The sequence below is a fragment of the Biomphalaria glabrata genome, chromosome 10 (genome assembly GCF_947242115.1).
Source record: "Biomphalaria glabrata chromosome 10, xgBioGlab47.1, whole genome shotgun sequence".
In the NCBI taxonomy this organism is placed as follows: Eukaryota; Metazoa; Mollusca; class Gastropoda; family Planorbidae; genus Biomphalaria; species Biomphalaria glabrata.
In genome coordinates, this window is record NC_074720.1 from 17,938,434 (window position 1) to 17,958,798 (window position 20,365).

Genomic DNA, 20,365 nt, shown 5'->3' on the forward strand with positions numbered 1-20,365 from the left:
CTCAAATGAGCATCTGACATTAGTTAGGGAAAAGTTAAGGTTGGTCTTTTTGCTTTACACATCTGCCCCAAAGATCATAAGCTCGGAAAGGGGAACTTTTTTTTTTTTTTTTTTTTAAAGATTTATTGAACAAGAGTTCAAGTCCCATTGCTGCCACTCTGTTAATTATTATTGAAGCATCAAAACAACAAATGTAGAATTTGAGCAGTAACATTTAATTTGATATCATCTGACACCATCTTGGGCAGAACTTCTTGTTCACAACAAAGGATCATAACTCAAATATAACAGTATTAACAGTTCCTAAAAAATAAGAACTTTTTGTGATTTTATTTTTTTATGTGCCAAAAACTAAAAAAAAACAACCTATTAGAATTACAGAATCTTTTTTTTAATGAGGTGTAACAGAAATAGTTTGTAACCTTATCTCTACTATAAGCTTGGCTATTAAAATGTCTGATTCTTTTTTAGTGTACTCAGCATTACTATACTCAACTCATGCCCTAGTAGTATTTCATTCAGCACAATGAACAATAATTTTTAAAAAAATTCTACTGAAGTTTCAATACTTTTAATACGGTACCAATTGAAAAGCATTCCCAGATGAGCAATACATTCAAGGTTTGTTTCAATGCACTCAACTGAGTTTCCATTAATAAGAACTAACATGTTGAGAAACAAAGCTCCAATTGTATTTTTCAATACAGTAGACTGCATGTGCAATTAAAAACAACTGATGTGTTATACCCATACTGGAAATGGAAGATAATTGTCTGCATCAGTAAAATGTTACACAAGTGTATGTTAATCTTTTCAATGAGTTCAACCACACTGATATCTATTGCAGATCCTTCATGTACTGGTTCTTTTTAAGCAATAAAAATTAAATATAATTCTTTGGCCTTCTTTCTCTATTATTGATTTTTGCAAGGTTCTTTAATTTTTCCATCAATAATTAGTGATGGGAACTAAACTAACTTTTAAAACTAAAATTTTATCATGAATTTCAAAATGTAGTTAAACTAAAAAAAATTTTCATAACTGTTTTGGGGGAAGGGAGGTGGGGCAGGGTTGAACTAGGACTAGATCTATATAGATATAATCATCCAGCTCTATGCTTTACGGTTCGATCTTATTCTTTTAGCATTGTAGAAATATTTATCCATAGTAAAATCAGTAATAAGGAATATGTTTCTAACATAAATGTTAATGCACAATAAAATAAAAAAAAAGATGTCTAAATAAATATGTGTGCTTGTATTTTTGCCTTGAATTAAAACCTTTAGAAAGAAAAGAATGGCCTAGCTGTCGATTTAGAACTCAATAATAAGTCTTAAGACTATAAAAAGAGAGTACTTGATGTTCCTGCAGTAAAAAAATTGTTTGCTGCTAATGAATTGATTAAAACCACTAAATATTGACCTAACTCACTAATCAAATTCCCTCTATAAACAAAAATTGAACACCTCCACGAGGCTCACAAAAAAATTCGGAGCAACCCCATTCATAATATTGCATAGAAGCTTTTGGCAAAAAACATTTTATAATACTTTGGCTACTTTCAGTTGCAAATATTTACTCCCATAACTTTTACCAGCATCTTACTTTACCTTCTTCAAAAGCAGACTGACTAAATAGTTGTTAACTGCATCATTTTTTCTGATAATCAAAGTTATTGATGTGTGTTTCAACCCTGACCACATGTTGAAAAGTTGTAAAAAGTTTAATTAAACTTTTTAGTTAGTAACTAAAAAAAAAAATATTAAACTACGAATTAAACTAAACTTTGTTTCTAGTTAAACAATTTTTTTTAGTTTCTAACTTTTTAGTTAACTTTTGCCCATCACTATCAATAATCTTAGATTTCATTCTCTATCCTTTCTTTGTGTGTGTTATTTATTACTCTGCTATGCATAGGCCTGTACTTGCAATGATAAAAATTGTGAGATGATATCTTTCAATGAAAACCAAAATGCTTAGTACAAATTGAATAAAGTTTTTTATTAAATTATACAAAGTGTATTTATTCAAAAATATATTTGGCATTAGAGTACAAATTTAGGCTACAAATAAATAGATTGTGCTTCTACTAGAATTCTATGATATGACCCAAACATTTTGGTCATCAATACATTATTATTTAAAGTATTGTTAGACATGGATGGCTGCCTGGTCGTGTGGTTTGCTCGCTGGACTGTTGTTCGGATTTGTCGAGGGTTCAAACCCTGCCCGCTCCCATCCCCCGTCGTCCTGCGGGAGGTTTGGACTAGGAAGTAAACTATCTTCAACTCTGAAGGAACATCCGAATTATGTAAAACAAAACATAATTTGCCTCAAGTCCTTTGCTATTTTTTCATTTATAATGTTAACCCAATAAATGTTTCTCAACCTTTTCCCTATCATCCCCCCCTCCAACTTTTCATGTCTAAGGCTGAGCCCCAGTGCCAAACCATTTCCTGCATTAAGAGCTGCAGAAGTAATTTTAAAGAAGGGCAATGTGAGATTTGAAAAAGTCACATAGTAACCTGAGATGAACTCCATTTGGTAGCAAGGCTGGAAGGATTAGTCCTCCCGTAGAGTCTTGGCAAGAAACTCTGCTGTTAGGCGTAGTGCCTTTAAGATCCCATACAAGTCGAGTGACTCTGCAGACTAACTCTGAGCTGCGGAAACTCTTGCAAGATATGCACCACTGTTTCCACTGACTCTCCACAGTGTCGGCAACGGGCATCAAAATTTGTCTGGAACCAGGCAAAGTAAGCACCAACAGGGCAGTGCCCAATGACTGATTGTTCTGGCCTTTAAAGCCTCCACCATGGAGTGACGCAAATGCTGCCAGACTCCACGGGCTTTGTTGGAGTTATCCCAAGATTTCAACCACTTGTCATGTACACACTCTCGGATTTATGTCGTAGCTTGGTTAAACGTACTTGGGGCCTTGAAAGTGGGCACGGCCAGCGCTCCTTCTCGTGCTAGAGCCGCCTTGTTACCCCGCACACCGCAGTGCGAGGGCACCCACAGCATAAAGTTGACAGCTCCAATAAATAGGTGGATGTTATTTGTAGCGCCTAATGCCTCTTCTACCAAAGGTGACTTTCCCCCTCAAGCCAGCCATGGCTTGGAGGCAGAAGCTATAATCGGTAACCATTACAACAGAAGCCGCAACGGTTTCCTTTTTATGGAGTTTTCCCCCTATATGGCGTAGTGCCATGATTATCGTAGTGAGTTCTGCGTCAAAGCTACATGCAGCAAGGCCGCATGCGCCTGACAGCTTGTCTTGTTCGAGGTCCGGGTAACATACAACACATAGTAACCAGCCTGTTTTGGACATAAAAGGCAACAGAATGATGGTACAGTGCTTAGGAAAAATTTGACTCTTCTGACTTGAAAGTAATATGTAGAAAGTAGTAGAAACACATTGGTGGAAATAGATGAAAATGATCTCAATCTTGGTAAAGACAATATATAACTAGTTTTTCTTCAAAGATAAAAAGAAGTCTATTTATTTAATAAAAGTAAAAATATTTATTTAACTTTTAAATGTTGAAACAATTACCTTTTTACTTGATCAATTTTTAAGAATGTATCTAAAACAATAATAATTCAAATCAAACAACAGAATTTTTATCCCTTAAAAAACCCCACAACTTTCTTGCCACTTTTGGAGGGGGAAGATGCGCTCCACAGGTTGACAAATTAGGCCAACACTATTAAAAAACCTTTTGAATAAAATAAACTTGTGGTGAATAGGTCAGAAGATTCATTGCTAAGAATTTTTTCCCCTTGCTTACTAGATTCTATCCTCAGGGTTACTATTAGTTGAGACTTGATAAGAAACTATTGTACATTTAAATTTCTCTTTTACAATGACAGAATGCACCAATAGAAGTTGACTAGAGTATGTTAAAATAAACCCAGGGATAAAGAGAAGCAAAATACATTTAAACACAGGTCTATATTAATATAACACAATCATTAATAGTAACAAAAACTTAAACAAAACTGTTCTAATATGGTTAAACTTTGCATGGAAGATAATCAAAAGAAGCAAATCTTCATGAGTACAATCTGAGCCTAATGCCACTAATAGCCGTTTTGAGATTTTATGGGAGAGAGTAAACTTAGCTGGACATTCTTCTCACTACATAGACCTGTACAAATTATTGTCCCCAGACACCCAGGAACATAATTTCATGCCTCAGAGATTTTGAAAGAGTGAAGACACATATTGACCCAATAAATATAACAAGGTTCCATTTATCACAACGATGCTTTATCTTTTTTTTTTAGGACAGAAGGCCAGGTAGCACAGCATCACTGACTGGATATGGCACAAAGGTATATCACCGATTGATCAGGTTACATGAACTCAAAGAGCTCAGCCTCTAAGAGGCAGCTACTTTTCCAGGAGCCCCAACCAAACCTGCATTTTACTTTCACCATGGATGGGACATGGTTTAAAATAATATAGATCTAGTTAGCATTAATAACTTATGAAATAAACAAAAAAAAATTTAAAACATGTAAAATAAATTTTATAAGGCAAGAAATGTTTTGTTAAACTTATGAACCCAGTCCTTTGATCCTCTATTTTATAAATGAACAACAAAAAAATGCTTTGGCTTGGCTGTAAAAGATATGGACAGTTTTTTTTTTACCAGTATGGAATGAGGTAAATTAATATCAAGCATGTAGGCCTGCAAATTAAAATTTCTAAAAATCACATGAGCAGGGTTGTGAGCCCTGCCCTAAGAAAATTAATCACCAAATTTAAATAAAAAACACAAAGAAGAAAGAGTCCACTAAATGATTTCTAAAATTAAATGTTTCTAGATTTCTTTTCTTTCCACTTGCTGTTTTCAAAAGAACTAAAACGCAGTATGTTGAGCACTACAAAATGAACTTTATCACTGAATAGCAATATAAAGCAATGCATTGCGTTTGTGTAACTAGCATTTCTTTATATAGTTTTAATATACTATATTACTTTTGTTTATACGATTATATGCATTTAGTATGAATCTGTTTTCTACTACTTATTAAAGATAATTTGTTGAATGTTATGCTATACCAAGTTTGTGTTTGGTAAGACAAAATATATTAAACAGTGAGTAATTTTACAGAACATTTAGTCGAAACTCAAGGCTGTTACTTAAATCATGTCAACCACATAAAACAATAGTATAAATAAATAACTACAAGTATCACTACTAAACTCTCTATTCTCATTGCAACATCAATGAGAGTGAGGTTGTGCTTCCTCAGCAGCTGAGTGGGAGACAAGCCAGGATAAAGCTTTATTTTGAGAGTCGTCTGGGAGTTGAGAAGGCAGCTCTGTGACCCTGAATGGCATGGCATGTGACAGAATATCTTTATTGTAAGCACAGACTTTGAGATGATCTGCCATAGTAAGGTAATTGTCTGTAAACTTCCAGGCACGTATAGGTTCAAAGCTGGTACTGAACAACCAACGCTGTTGAAAGTAGAAGAGAATGATTGACTACAAAATATACAACTTACTTGAAAAATTTGCTTTACTGGTATCTTTGAGAAATGTTGTATATAATGATATGAGAGGTGATAATATAGATATCCTATCTGATTATAGGTTTACAACATGGGCTATTATTTCAACACCAGAAGGGTCTAATAAAGTTAACTTTGAAAGTATGAGAAAAAAAAAATTTGACATGTAAATAATAATTTCATTACAATAGTTTAACTTCATAACATAAACTCATAGTGACTGGTCTTATTAATTTGCACTCAGATAAAGCATAGACCACTGTGGAAACCCCCTCCCCCCAATCTATTAAAAATCCTTGAGGTCATAAATAAAATATTTCTTGAAGAAAAATAATTCCACTGACCTTACTGGCTACCCGCCAAGTGTATCCTGAGCCTTCTGCAAGCTTTTGTCTCTGCCAGTTTAAAAGAACTATTCCATGGTCATTGAGTAGACTACAACATACATCACGTAATAGATGACAAGTCAGCGACAAGTTACATAAACTGAAACTATCTAAATGTTGAGCTGCAATAGAAATAGAAACTATTTCACAATAAATAGAAGAGAAAGATGTGTAAGAATACTTTAGATATTTAAATAAAGATGGAATTCTGGGTACTGGTAATGTAAAGTGACAAAAGGACTTTGAAGAGTCACCAAAAGAGCAAGAAAAACATGCAGACTTCAAACTGTTTTTAATCTTCTATGAGCCTGCTAAGTGCATTCTGGTCCAATCTCTTGTGAGAGGAGATAGAGCTCACAAACACAAATCCTGGTCCAATCTCTTGTGAGAGGAGCAGATAGAGCTCACAAACAGAAATCAAGTCGAATTTCTTGACAGTCTTGTGGACATGTGAGAGGAGGAGATAGAGCTCACAAACAGAAATCTGGTCCAATCTCTTGTGAGAGGAGGAGATAGAGCTCACAAACAGAAATCTGGTCCAATCTCTTGTGAAAGGAGGAGATAGAGCTCACAAACAGAAATCTGGTCCAATCTCTAGTGAGAGGAGATAGAGCTCACAAACAGAAATCTGGTCCAATCTCTTGTGAGAGGAGGAGATAGAGCTCACAAACAGAAATCTGGTCCAATCTCTTGTGAAAGGAGGAGATAGAGCTCACAAACAGAAATCTGGTCCAATCTCTAGTGAGAGGAGGAGATAGAGCTCAGAAACAGAAATCTGGTCCAATCTCTAGTGAGAGGAGGAGATAGAGCTCACAAACAGAAATCTGGTCCAATCTCTAGTGAGAGGAGGAGATAGAGCTCAGAAACAGAAATCAAGTCGAATCTCAGATTTCCTATTCTACATCAAGATTCGAATTTGAGTCCCCTCAGTGTAACTCAGCTAATCAGCTATACATTGACAGGCTGACACCAGTCACACATTGACAGACTGACACCAGTCACACATTGACAGACTGACACCAGTCACACATTGACAGACTGACACCAGTCACACATTGACAGGCTGACACCAGTCACACATTGACAGGCTGACACCAGTCATTTTTTACAGAAACATCTGCATCTAAAGATTTATTGACTATTTTTTCCCAAAATGTTAGAAACAGGAATACATAATTCTCAGATTAATTAAACATGTGCATAAGTTTGAGACTTATAGTTGCTTAGAATTATAATCACAACTTAATTTATCTTAGCCCTAAGCATAATAATAAAGGACAAGGCATATTCAGTTTTGTAACTTAACAATTTACTTATGTTTAAATCAGTTATCTATAAATAAATACAAATGTAATGAAATATCTTTATTCTAATGTATATTGATGAGCCCATCTTTAAAAGGATGACTAGAAAGGTTTTCTATTTACCTATGTGCTGTAAAATTTCAAAAGGTAAACTGGCCAAACTGAGTGAGGTGTGCTGTTCATCTTGCTTATCCTCATTGTCCTCCTCTACATCGTACTGAAACAAAACTTTGGAATCCCAATTCACAGCAGTATAAACAGTTGGTTTCACTCTCATCAAAGAATTGCCATCTCTGTGCTGGCTCTCTGTTGGTGCAGTTTTGCTCTCAGACTTATTCCCTGCATCTTCACTAATTGTGTGGCACAGATTGAACTGATCCGGAGTTAAAAGTTGGAAGTCCTTGTCTACTGAGACCAAGTCATTAATGCTTGGAGTCTTTTTGTTGCATGCACTTTCCTCTTGTATGGTATCTTTCTTAATGGTGGCCTCTTGGCATTCTTTGGATATCTTGCTAGAAATGGCAGAACAATGATTATCTGGAGCAACTTTCCTTGACCTGGTAACTTGCATAGGTTGAACAGTACTTTTGAGACCAAAACTCTCCAGCAATGGAGAATGATGAAGCTGTCTATTGGGTTGAGTGGGTTCCATTCGGTGGAAAGAATATGTGCATCCCAACTGGGCTAGTGGACATCGTTGCTCTAGCCAGCCACTAAAACCTTGATGAATTTCTAAGTGAACATTCTGAAAGAAATTGAAATTCAATAATTAAGTTTCACCACTAAAAACTGAATAAACAATTTTTAGTGAATCAACAATGAAGAAAAAAATTCATTTTCAACTGCATTGTAGAAGAAGAGGATAATTTCTTAAGAAATTTAATTCATTTCCAAATCAACTCCACAATACTAATAAACCTTACTCTAAGACTGCTTTGTTGATCCTTACGGAAATTTGTTGTGATTACAAGGACTCTTTTCTCATATAAAGACAACACAACAGAAAAATACACATAAATACAACAGACAACATAAAGAGTTCATTCAGCGACTACACACAGGTTATCTTGGTGCATTTCATGTTTCCTGATCAATGAGTGGTGGTGATAGAGTCTGACCGAGTGAGGTACGAACAAGTTTTTGTACAGCTCCGTTCTTGTTTTGATTGACAGCAGTCCCCCACTTCACGACGACCTGACGTAGTTCTGATGGAGCGGGTGGCCGTTGTCTTCCAAGATTTTTTCGATTTTTCTTAGGCACTTTTGTTCAAAAAGTTCCTTTAAATGTGGTAATGTTGTGAGTGTAATTTTTTATGATGTTTTCTAGACGTCTCAAAAGTTTAGATGAGGTGTTGCCTTTTGTATAGTCACGAAGTAAAAAGTCTCAAGAATCTTCTTGTTTAGTTTAAAGCTATTGAGTTTGTATAGAAAAAAGAGTCGCTGGGCTATTTTCTTTGTCAGAGTTCCAAGGTGGTCTTCCCATGAAATCTTGTTGTTGATGATAACGCCTAGATATTTATATACCTTTACTTATTCTATAGATGTAGTGTTTATTTGCAGTTCACGTATAGTTTGTTTTTTCTTTCTAAAATGTATTATAAGTTCTTTAGTTTTTGTGACATTCAGTTCTAGAAAGTTGTCGGTGCACCAGTTTGTAAACTCTTCTATCGAGCTTCGTTACTGAGTTTCGTCTCCTGAAATAAGACCGACTATGGCAGTATCATCAGCGAATTTAAAGGGAAACTCCGATGGTTTTGACAATTTTTGATATAATATGTGTTTTGATTTACAGATAATGAATATATGATTCTTTTTTTTTCTTTGCAATAATAACTTAGTAATTGATGTTTTTCTGACGTAATTTTCCTGTGCATCCAAAACAGTCAGACTTTCAGCGGGTTTCTATGTGACGTCACAAATGTGTTTTAATCTATTGACTTATTGTATAACAGGAGACCATACAGCAAAGTTTACATTCTCGTAAAATAAATATATTTTGGTCTATGCAGTTAGATCTAGGATCTTGTAAGCAAAGAAAAAAAACGTATTAAAATTAGATTTACATGCTTGACTAACCACGTCAGTCTGTATTTTCTTGCCAGACCACTCAACACACAACAAACACTATCGCTTGGTTGTCTTGTCATGACCGACTAAACGTAGACTAGCCTTACACTGACCAGTTTGTTCGTATCAGTCAGACACACGATCTATTTACTTCTTGGGACAGAGAGAGGCTTAGATGAAAATGTTACTCTTTTTGTTGAGTTGATTATCCTAATGCTTTTAGATCTATCTATACATATATATAACTGTATCATAGCTCTGGTCTAGGCCGTCACTAAGCTTAACAGCTACTATAAGAATGAAGCGATACGATTGGTCAAATCTAGTTTCTCTTTCAGTATTGTTGATGGAAGTGACGTATGAACTAGCTTAAAACAAAATCTCATAGAACCCCGTTTTTTTTTAGATGTCAAGAATTTACTGACTAATTTATTAAATATAAATGTTTCTAAGCATTTAAATAAAAAATGGTAAAATGTTTACTATTACAACTTTTTACGCAGAATTTAAATATGTCAATAACTCAAATTTGAAAAACCATCGGAGTTTCCCTTTAATGAGTTTAACTGAGTCACAGATGCTTCTTATGTCATTAGTGTAAAGAGTGTACAGTACAGGAGAAAGTACACAACCTTGTGGAGCTCTAGTACATAGTACTCGAGTTGATGATTTGGTGTTGTTGACTTTAACATACTGGGGGTGTTGGGTTAAAAAGTTTAGAACCCATGCTTGTAAGTAAGGGCTTACATTTAACTTACTCAGTTTGTTTATCATTAGATGTGGCTGTATGGTATTGAAAGCCGAGGAGATGGGTATATCGAGATGCTTATAAAGCTGGTCCAAAAGCAATAGAATGGCATCCGCAGTTCCTCTAGCTGCTTTGTATGCAAATTGGTGAGGGTCGAGGCTGTTATTGACTTTTGCTACAAGTTGTTTAAGCATATATTTTTCAAAACATTTCATAACAATAGGTGTTAGTGCTACTGGGCGGAAATCATTTAAGCAATCTATTTTTGGTTTCTTTGGCACTGGTATGATCTCTGAAGTTTTCCAGATGTGTGGAATTACGCACGTTTACAAGTGATTAAAGATGTGACAGTAGATAAAAGAAATTTGCACCGCACATAGCTTGATCAGCTTGCCACTAATTTTGTCTGGTCCAGAAGCTTTTGTTACATCTACTCTTTTAAATAACAAGGTCATTTCATCCTCAGTTACAAAATGGACGTAGGGCTCTTGTTTTCCTTTGGACAGAGTGTTGAAATGTTCTTTGTGTAGATCAACAAAATCTTCTTTATCAAAGCGAGAATAAAAATAATTTAGTTCTTTGACGAATTTCTCATCATCATCCACTGAAATTCGATCTCGTTTTGAGGCGCAGCCTATTATTTTCTTTAATCCTTCCCAGCATTCTTTTGAGTTGTTATTTGCAAAGAAATTCTCAATTTTTTCTTTGTATGTTTTTTTCCCTTCAATTATTGCTTTTCTCCGTTTATTTTTAGCATTTATAAACTCTTCGTTGCTAGCCTTATACTTTGTTTTCTTTTCAGTAATAAGGTGTTTGATTTTTTTGGTCATCCAGGGCTTATTGTTTCCATAAACTTGTATTGTTTTTGTTGGAATTGTTAACTCCTCGCAGAATGATAGATACGAGTTAACAGTTTCTGTTAGTTCGTTTATGTCTGGACAGTTCTCAATAAAGATTTCCCAGTTAGTTTTCTCAATGCATCCTTGTAGTTTTTCTACAGCCTCTTCAGACCACATCTTGACTGTTTTTATAACTCTCTGTAGTTTTAAGAGTAGGTTTGTAATTTGGTATAAGATGGACTAATACATGGTCAGATTCTCCAAGTGGGAACAAACTTTTACATAATACTAAGCAAAAACTAATATCTAATTCCATACCACAATACCAATCCAACTCCTGGAAGTAAACCTCAAACCACACCACCACAATATATCCTAGAAAACTGTCTAGGCCAAATTGAAAGAGATAGGTTATTAAAGTGTCCCCCAAGGAGGAGTCCTATCCCCAACACTTTTCCTAATATTCATAAACGATCTAAATCAAAACCTACCCAAAAAAGTTAAGAGCAGCATGTATGCAGATGACCTTGCCTTAATTAGCACAGAAGAATATGTAGGAACATCGAAATTTCGATTACAAGATGCTCTTGATAAACTCAATAATTGGTCCAAAGACTGGGGCATGTCCATTAACACAAAAAAGACAACATATACCATATTCTCACTGTCAACAAAACAACAAACAATAAAATTAACATTAGATAAGGAAGCTTTAGACAAAAATGACAGCCCTACTTATCTTGGAGTCACCTATGACCCGAGACTAACCTGGAAAAACCAAATAGATAAAACACAGAGTAAAGGCATCCAGAGACTATCCCTCTTGAAAAAATTAGCTGGCACAGATTGGGGAGCTAATCACAACATCCTGAAAAAGACCTATACCAGTTATGTAAGACCTGTACTAGAATATGGTGCCACAGCATGGGGCTCAGCAGCCCAAACCAACCTAAGAAAAATAGACAAGGTTCAAAATATTGGTCTAAGGATAATGACAGGAGCAATCAAAACAACACCCATAAGAGCTATGGAGGAAACCGCTGCCCTGATCTCTCTGGATGAAAGAAGAGAAATAAAAATCCTTTCCCAATTCACTAAATTGGAAACCTTGGAGAGGCACCCACTCAGAACAAAAATCCACAAAACTGGCACAAAAAAACGTCTCAAAAGGACCAATTTCATACAGGAATCTCTAAACCTAAAAAAGAAACACCAACTTGAAAAAATTACTCTGGAATCCTCGATACACTATAATGAATCTCCACCCTGGGACGAAAGCCCTCTTCCTACTATAAGGGACCATATTGAAAACATAAAAAGAAAATCTGATTACAGACCAACAGAGCTCAAGGAAATAGTGAACTGTTTTCTACATACCAATTACCCTAGCAATCAGTGGATCAGAGTTTACACGGATGGCTCATCCCATAAAGCCACCACAAATGGAGGAGCTGGAATACTTATCGAATGGCCAGATGGAGGAAAACTAGAAAAATCCTTTGCAACTGGAGAGCTCTCTGACAGTCACAGAATAGAAAGGGAAGCACTAGCACTAGCTGCTACCATGCTAGCAAATCATCCAAGTTCCCCTCACAGTCAGATTGTCTTTCTAACAGACGCAAAAACAACCCTCCAAAGCCTGCAAAACTCTGATTCCCCTTATATTAAAAACCTCAGAACAGCACTCACAAAGCTCAACCACAACAGCAAAAAAACTGTTATTCAATGGATACCAGCTCACATACAACTAGCAGGAAATGAGAAAGCTGACACACTCGCCGAGAGTGGGAGAACAAACTCACAAGTAAACTCTGCACTCTATCCAGAAGAAATGAAGAAATTAATTGTAGATAAAATAAATGAGAAATGGACGAGCTCCCATCCAAATCACAAGAAAGATGATGCTTACTATAAGCTATCCCGACAAGACCAACGTCTAATCTTTCGACTCAGGACCGACACAACAGAATGCGACAACACATGTTCCGGAAGCTCAAAATTGGAACCAGTGAAATCTGCCCATGTGGAGTATCACCAGAAAATGCCGACCACGTCCTCCAAAACTGCTCTCTCTACCAAGAGGCCCGTATAAGACATTGGCCCCAAATCACCCCAATAGAAAGAAAACTATATGGAGAGCTCCCTGATTTGGAAACCACTGCGCAGTTCATCTCATGTATTGGTCTAGTCATATGAACACTCCAACATAACAATGAGAACGATGAAGAAGAAAAAAGATAAGATTTCAACTTTTAACTTTAAAAAGTAAATTTCACAACATCCTTACAGTTAAAAAAAACAAAAAAAGAATATCTAAAACTATCTGCAAATAGTAATGTAACTTACCTTAAAATGCCACCTGTATTCATCTCGTCTAAAATTCTGAGCACAGATAAACGTATACATACTGGCTGGCTTGGCAACATACTTGTTAATACACTCAAAGCCAATGTTGACACCCAACATTTTGCCCAAATGTATTTCTGGTCCTTCTTCAGGTAGATACCCTAAAAGTTTGTACAGCTGTGTACCCCCAAAGTCCTGCAGGATGGACTTTGATCTCATGCTGGTGTCACTAAAGCGGTCTGAGGATCGGCTGCTCCTCAGTGACCTATCAGCTGACTGTGATGCCCTTGTTGACCTGTCTCCTGAGTCAAATGAAGTAAATTTTTCAATGCACTCCCCATTCTTAATGCTTTCTGGTAAATCTTGCTTATTATCACTTGTGGTGTCTTCATTAATCACCGATTTTACTGACAGGTCTGTCTCAGGAGACCCTCTGCACAGAGCACAAGAAATATCATGACTGTCTCCCCCTTCTGTAACCCCCAAAACTCTTGCTGGTGATGAGTGCATGCCCATGGAAGCTACCTCTAGGGCACTGGCTAAACTGTCTGTTGTCTCTTTGGTTACTTTAAACAGCCTGCTTCTTATACTTTCTTTTAATCCTGGATGAAGCTTAGACAAATCCCAAGGTGCATCAGTCTCATCATCTGAAACAGTCTGGGATGTGTCAGCCGAAGCAGCTGCATCTGAATCAAAGGAAGAGTTGCGGTGTGTAAGAGGGGCTGCAGGATACTTTTGAGTTAGATGATTTCTCAAGGTGCGGCGCAGTTTATGAGGGGCTCGAAGAGAGTCAATCAGCATTCTCTGATCTCGCATAGCGAGGCCAACGTCTAATTGCCCACAATCAAGGTAGGTCTTTACATTTGGAAGAGGAAGGCGCATGCCTTTGTCTTTAGCATGCATTGGCCACCTTAATAAAAAGGAAATGTAATAATAAAACTAATTAGGAACTTATTCATAAAAAATAAAATGCTTGTTTAAAAACTAGCTGTAAAAATCAAAGCATAAGAAAGAATTTTAAATTGTAAACAATAGGAAATTGCTAAAAATTACCTGCTCCATTCTTCAGCACAGCATACAACACTAGCTGGACATACTGGCAAATGACTTGACATCCTTGACCTTTTCAGCACATGTGGACAGCCATACTCTTTGTTGACACATTGGACTCGCTCTTCTGGACATGTAAGTTGGTGCTCTCCTTGCTTACACTCATGGCAGCGCCAGCCACATAGTTCGCATGTCACTATGACACATGCAGTTACATTGTCCGCAAACTGGGTGCAGTTGACTTGACGACAACGAATACAATGACTATGTTGTCCAGGTGCCAGATCATTGCACTCATCAGAATAAAATCTAATCAAGACAAAAAAAAACAATTTGAACAGTAATTTTATTTTAAAATGCTAAATTTTCATTAATTTAAACTGAGAAAAGTCAGATTACGTGACTGAAATGTCAGATTATGTGACCGACTTTCACTTGTTGGATTTAGAAATGCTAGTCCAAGCACACGCAGCTATTTAGTGATGGGTGAACACATCCTGAAAGACACAGTTGTCCATATGGGGTGGGTTTGGGCAAACAACTAAGTGAATGAAAAGAAGGAATTTTGGAGAGAGCAACATACACCTATCCGTGACTGAAAACAGGTTTTGGAAGATACAGGCATATTTTTTTTGAACTTTGTGCTTTAATAATTGTCATAGTAAAGGCTAATCTAACAGGGAATTGTCTGCACGTAAAGGTAAAAGGCAAATTTGAATCTGATTGAGCCAGGGATATCTGGGGAATAAGAACAGTAGGTGAGGTAGCAGTTTCGATAGTTTTACACTCCAGTATGTTGCGGTGAATGCAATCACTAAATAACAGGGATATGAAGAGACATTGAACTGGATTGTAAACTTGATCATAAACACCGGAAGTATTCATGTAGGCAGCATATTGTCGAGCAGAGTGTGGAAAAGGTGTGGCCATAGTTATTCCAGTGTTCGCAAACAAAGCTTACAACCATCTAGTGAAGTTCGAGAGCAAGAATTTTTCCAGAAATATGCATCTGTTAGAAATAAACAGTTACCTCAATTTCGACTACATTGAAAGACTTGTTTACTTCACAAAATATATGTGAAGCTGTGGCCATGGTAAGGAAACAAAGGGCAATACGAAGGGGCAAAATATATATATATATAATATATGTAAAGAGAAAGATTTCTTGTTCTCCCCCCCCCCCTCTTTTTTTTTCTGAGCCTCACTCTCTGTCACCGCGAAAGTTATTTGGGTTAACTCTAATCTACTTGCATAAATAAAAGAGTTATTTTTCTATGACTTTAGTGTTAGGCCATGAAGAGAATTATATAGATTGTTTCAGATCCTAAATCCTATTCCAGTAATACAGGGCAACTGCTTACAATATTTTTTTTATTTAAAAGGTTCATCATTTTAGAACCAAAAATGTCTTGAAACAAATAGCATTTTATTTTTTGTTCAGCAAGAACAACAAATGGCTATTTACTACCAATTATTATTTAAGGGCTGTTACTTTGGGCACCTAAATCTTTTGATGCATGATGTACTGATAGATGAGAATAAAGAAATAGATTTCTAGATCTATCAATCATTTACCGGTATATATCTAGATATTTTAATAAGACTACTTACTTTTTCTTCATTGTAAATCCTGAAACTATCATTCTTTTATTGACTTTTTCTTTTATACTGTTTTGATTTAGCTAGTCAACCTTTTGAATACTGATATAAAAAAAAAAAGATATATGACATAGACATAAAGCTAAAGAGAGTAAAGAAGAGACATACAATATCTAGCAATGTGTCATGGTGTAATCTGCAAGGGACATCAAACTTTCCCCCAGTATGTATTATTTCTTTAAACCCAGGATCCCAATTGATCAGTCTGCATGTAAAAAGACTGATCAGCCTGATTTATCAAGTCTCAAGCACCTTTCCATAATTTGAAAATCTGGCACTCAGTGGGCATCATGAAGGAGGTGAAAAAAAGTACTCAAATATTTGATTAGATTGGCTGAAATCGCTCGCTATCCAAATACAATCTAGTCCTGAGAGAACATAGACATATGTTTCAAACCAAGATTTGTACTAGGCCAACTATCTATGGCATTTTACGTCTCGAGAGACGATCTTTTCCCTTTGCAACTTTTGTGTGACTTAAGAGGCCAATCCTTGATACACAGCTGCAGTTGCAGGTTGGGCATATATATGTATGTGAAGACAAATACAAAATGATTTAATCTTATTGTATTACTAGGTGATCACATTAGAGACAAATTATGCAACTAGTAAAATAAGGGACTCATGAAAATGAATCTGAATGCCTGGGCATAAGGCAAGCCATAAAAAAGCTAAGGGGGTAGTATGGTTGGAATGATGTTGCCCAGTAGTTTCTCCATCCCCATGCAGCTGATGTATCCAAACGAAAGGCAAGCACCAATACAGTGGCATTGCAGGCTCTGCCAGGATTTAGCACTGTATGTAATCTATTATCTACCAGTCTTAAACAGTTACTGCTGAGCATAAAGTTGAGTCAGTTACCAATCCATAGGTGATAGGACCTGCCTATCATCCTATGACAAAGGTTCATCCATAGTGTCCATACATACTCACTTAAGACTTAAGTTAAAGTAAGTAAAGTAATAATTTATATTGTAATAAAGACTTAGATCTAATAAATATAGATCTAAATGTCTTAGTCTTGACTTAAAACACATCATTATTTTACCATGATCGATTTATCAAAATGTATGTCCATGTATGTATGTCCATTATGATTTTAATGATTATGGTAATTTTCATCTTCTGAACAAGTTAACCGCCACTGCCACAATTTTTACGTTCGAATGTTTATAGCTCCCTTATGGTTAGTCCTAGGAATAAACTGGAAACATCTATAAACTCGTCATCCATTTTTCAATAAAATTAGATATATTGTTTTGTTACCGTACGCATAGTTACAATAAAATATGATGTTGAAGAGGTTCAGGTCAATGAGGTCCAGCGCTATTATTAACGAACACCATTCCCCGATTTGTAACTTAACAAGCCCTCTCTGTACACTAACGAACACTTCATGTTATTGTATTTAAAAATAATATTATTATAAGCAATTTTTTAAAATTTTAATATCAATTTCTTTTTACACCAACTCAAGACCGACAGATTAGTGTCACTTTTCCTTCTTTTAATTGCTTCCTTCTCTGCTAACCCCTTAACTTTACAAAGGGCCATATACTGTGACCTACCTAGATCTAGTTGACCCCAAACGTCTAGCCCGTTCACTCCACTCAGTAATTGTGACCTAATTTGGTACCTGATCAATCAATAATTGCCCCTCCTGCTACTTTTTATTTCTGGTACTGTATTGATGATACCATGCTAGGTTGGTCAATCAATAATAAGGGCGCCAAGGAGAGAATAAAAGAGAGAGAGAGAGCAGGATTGTGTTGCTCATAAAAACATTCTTTTTTTTTATTATATCCAACTCTGCCCCTCATTAACACTCTGTTTAGCGATATTCCCTTTCTTTTTGCCCATTCACATCAAACTTGGTTTAACATCTTGACAAAAACAACATTAAGTAAGAAAATGTTAGATTTTTACAAAATAAATCAAAGAAATGTCCATTCCCGGCCTTGAGTTACATCCCCTTGATATGCATTTTCAACATTAAAATAGTGTTCGTTAGTGTCATTGATAGTGATAAAGACCATTGGTTAGTGTCATTGATTGTGACAAATAAATATTATGGAACACCCCATAATTACACAAAGACTATGACGTGTGTGTTTTTAGGAATATTTAGAAGCATTTTAGATAGTTCATGTTTAGCTGATACTTAAATTTTCTAAAAAAATCTCCTTAACCCCGGACGTACACCCCTTCTGTCCTAAAAGGAAAAAAATGGCATTGTCCTACCCAGTACTTTTTTTTGTTAAAAATGGGAGCCGGTACTCAGTGAAGGATTGCCTAACTTTAAACTACCGGGTACTAATAAATTATAATAAACATTAAAATACAAGAAAAGTAATCTTTTTTTCCCCACATTGAAAAAGGTGCTGGTAGGCGTACTGGCACTACTGACTGGTGCATATGCTGATACGGTCACAAAAAAAGCACTGGTACTACCAGTGCTCGTCTTGAACCTGTGTAAATTTAAAACCCTTGTTTTTCAACAGAAACAAAAATAATTGTGTCTGAACTATAAAGTAGTATTACTATATATAATATAGTATATAAAATATAGATCTAATTATAATATAATTTAATAATTATTATTATATTAATTACTTTATTATTTATATCATACTTTAGAGTTTAGAGTTTAGTCTTTATTCATAGTATTCATACTCATAATTGAAAGCATTCAGACCAATTCAGTATTCAGATTCGCTGAATGTTACCGTTTAGAACCTAGTCTTAGATTCAGATTAAAATTCTAGATCTTTATAATTAGATCTAATATAAATTAGATCAAGTCTAGACCACCTAGATCTAGATAATTATAAAGGTCTAATCGTAAACCGTATCTATAAGATCATTGCGGAAGTAGTCTACTGTTTGGTAGAGTTATCTACAGCTTTGTTTTCTTTCCTGTGTAGATCTATATGAACGGATGTGAATCTTTCTACTTTTGGTTTCTGACACCGTCATTGATTCAGTCCGACAGGCATTGTACCTTGACCTCCGTGTCGAAGGTGCCGATTGTACCATATAATAATATATATAGACTATATCACTGGCGGACCCATAATGATAAAATCTACGAATTGATATCTTAACCAAGCTTAATATAATGACGTCCCCATTTTGGTATGTTGGCCGAATTGTTGGGGGCGATAGCATAAATTCCGCCCCCCCCCCCAAACCGATTGGGGAGCGGTCAAATTGTTTTTTTGGCAGAAATCCCAGTTTGGAAACATAATTCATAATAAGACTTGTCTTCGAGTCAGAAGATAAGTGAGGAATGCAGTATTTCCCGTGGCAGCGCAGCCCCAGCTGTGACTTACATATTTTGCCACATCCAGGGCAGCATAACCATTGTTCGTAGGTGGTCGATTTATATATATATATTTTTTTGCCGTCTGCGTTTGTCCTCGGCAACGGATTTTCTTTTGGTCCCAAATGTGTATCCCGCGGCCTTTGTAAGTGACCTCCAGCTGTCTCGTTCTGAGGCCGCATGCAACCTGGTGCTCTCTTCTATGTCAGCCAAAGCAAGTTGGCGCCTAAGCTGGTCTTTGAAACGTTTCCGTGAGGCGCCTCTGTTGCGTCCACCAACTTTTAGCTCACCAAAAAGACTGCCTTTTGTTATACGTTCGTCTCCCATGCGGGTTATGTGCCCTGCCCAGCGCAACTGTAGGATCATAAGAAGTCCTTCTATACTGTCCATAGCGACGTTCGCAAGGACATCGCTGTTTGTAGTGCGGTCTTGACACCGTACGTCCATGATGGAGCGCAAGTATCTTTGGTGAATATAGAAGGATTGAGAGAACCACAGCCTGGTAGACATTGATTTTTGTAGGCAGGCGAGCGATTTATTCCGTCAAACTCTCGCCTGAAGGCTTCTAAAAGCGCTACTGGCCCTGGCCAGATGGTTATCAACTTCCCTTGAAAGTGAGGCGTCATTTGACACTATACTACCCAGATATGTGAAGTGGTCTACCACGTTAACGGGTTGTCCGTTTATGGTGATCTTTGGGGCTGAGTAGGTTTTATTAGGTGACTTCTGGAACATGACTTCTGTTTTCCCGAGGTTTACAGATAAACCGAAAGAGGCGGCAGCGTATGCAAATTTGTTGACCGCGTTCTGGAGCTCATGTTCATTGTGATTAATTAATTGGTAAATTTTTTGACTGATTAATTTATTGCCATCGCCTATTAGGCCTAATAATTATGCAAAATTTTAACTTGATTCGAGAATGGGAAGTGGGAGGGGAATAACTTTATATAAGCTGCCACATCACTGAAAAAAAAAACAATTATCATTTATTTCCCTTATTCAATATCAAACAAAATAATTTTTTGGTTAATTTGTATCGCTTCATGTTTGGGCAGGTACATTAAATAATCATTTCAAGTTGATCCGAGAATGAAAGTGGAAGAAATAATGACCAGACAGAAC

General features: G+C 36.3%; 1 protein-coding gene across 3 annotated transcripts; it reads right to left on the bottom strand.

Annotated features, from left to right (window-relative positions):
* Positions 1-120: 120 nt before the first annotated feature.
* Positions 121-18,813, bottom strand: LOC106063700 (F-box only protein 30-like). Of its 3 annotated transcripts, none has more exons than XM_013222142.2 (7): positions 18,648-18,813; positions 15,874-15,963; positions 14,266-14,571; positions 13,213-14,122; positions 7,337-7,958; positions 5,868-6,031; positions 121-5,470 (listed from the first exon to the last, which is right to left on the bottom strand). In XM_013222142.2, exons 2-7 carry the CDS (start codon positions 15,903-15,905, stop codon positions 5,234-5,236), a joined length of 2,271 nt encoding a protein of 756 aa, XP_013077596.2. In that variant the 5' UTR covers positions 15,906-15,963; positions 18,648-18,813; the 3' UTR covers positions 121-5,233. The 3 variants fall into 3 exon arrangements, with proteins under 3 accessions (XP_013077596.2, XP_055900131.1, XP_013077595.2); XM_056044156.1 differs by having other exon boundaries at positions 18,595-18,813; XM_013222141.2 differs by having other exon boundaries at positions 18,554-18,813.
* Positions 18,814-20,365: the final 1,552 nt, after the last annotated feature.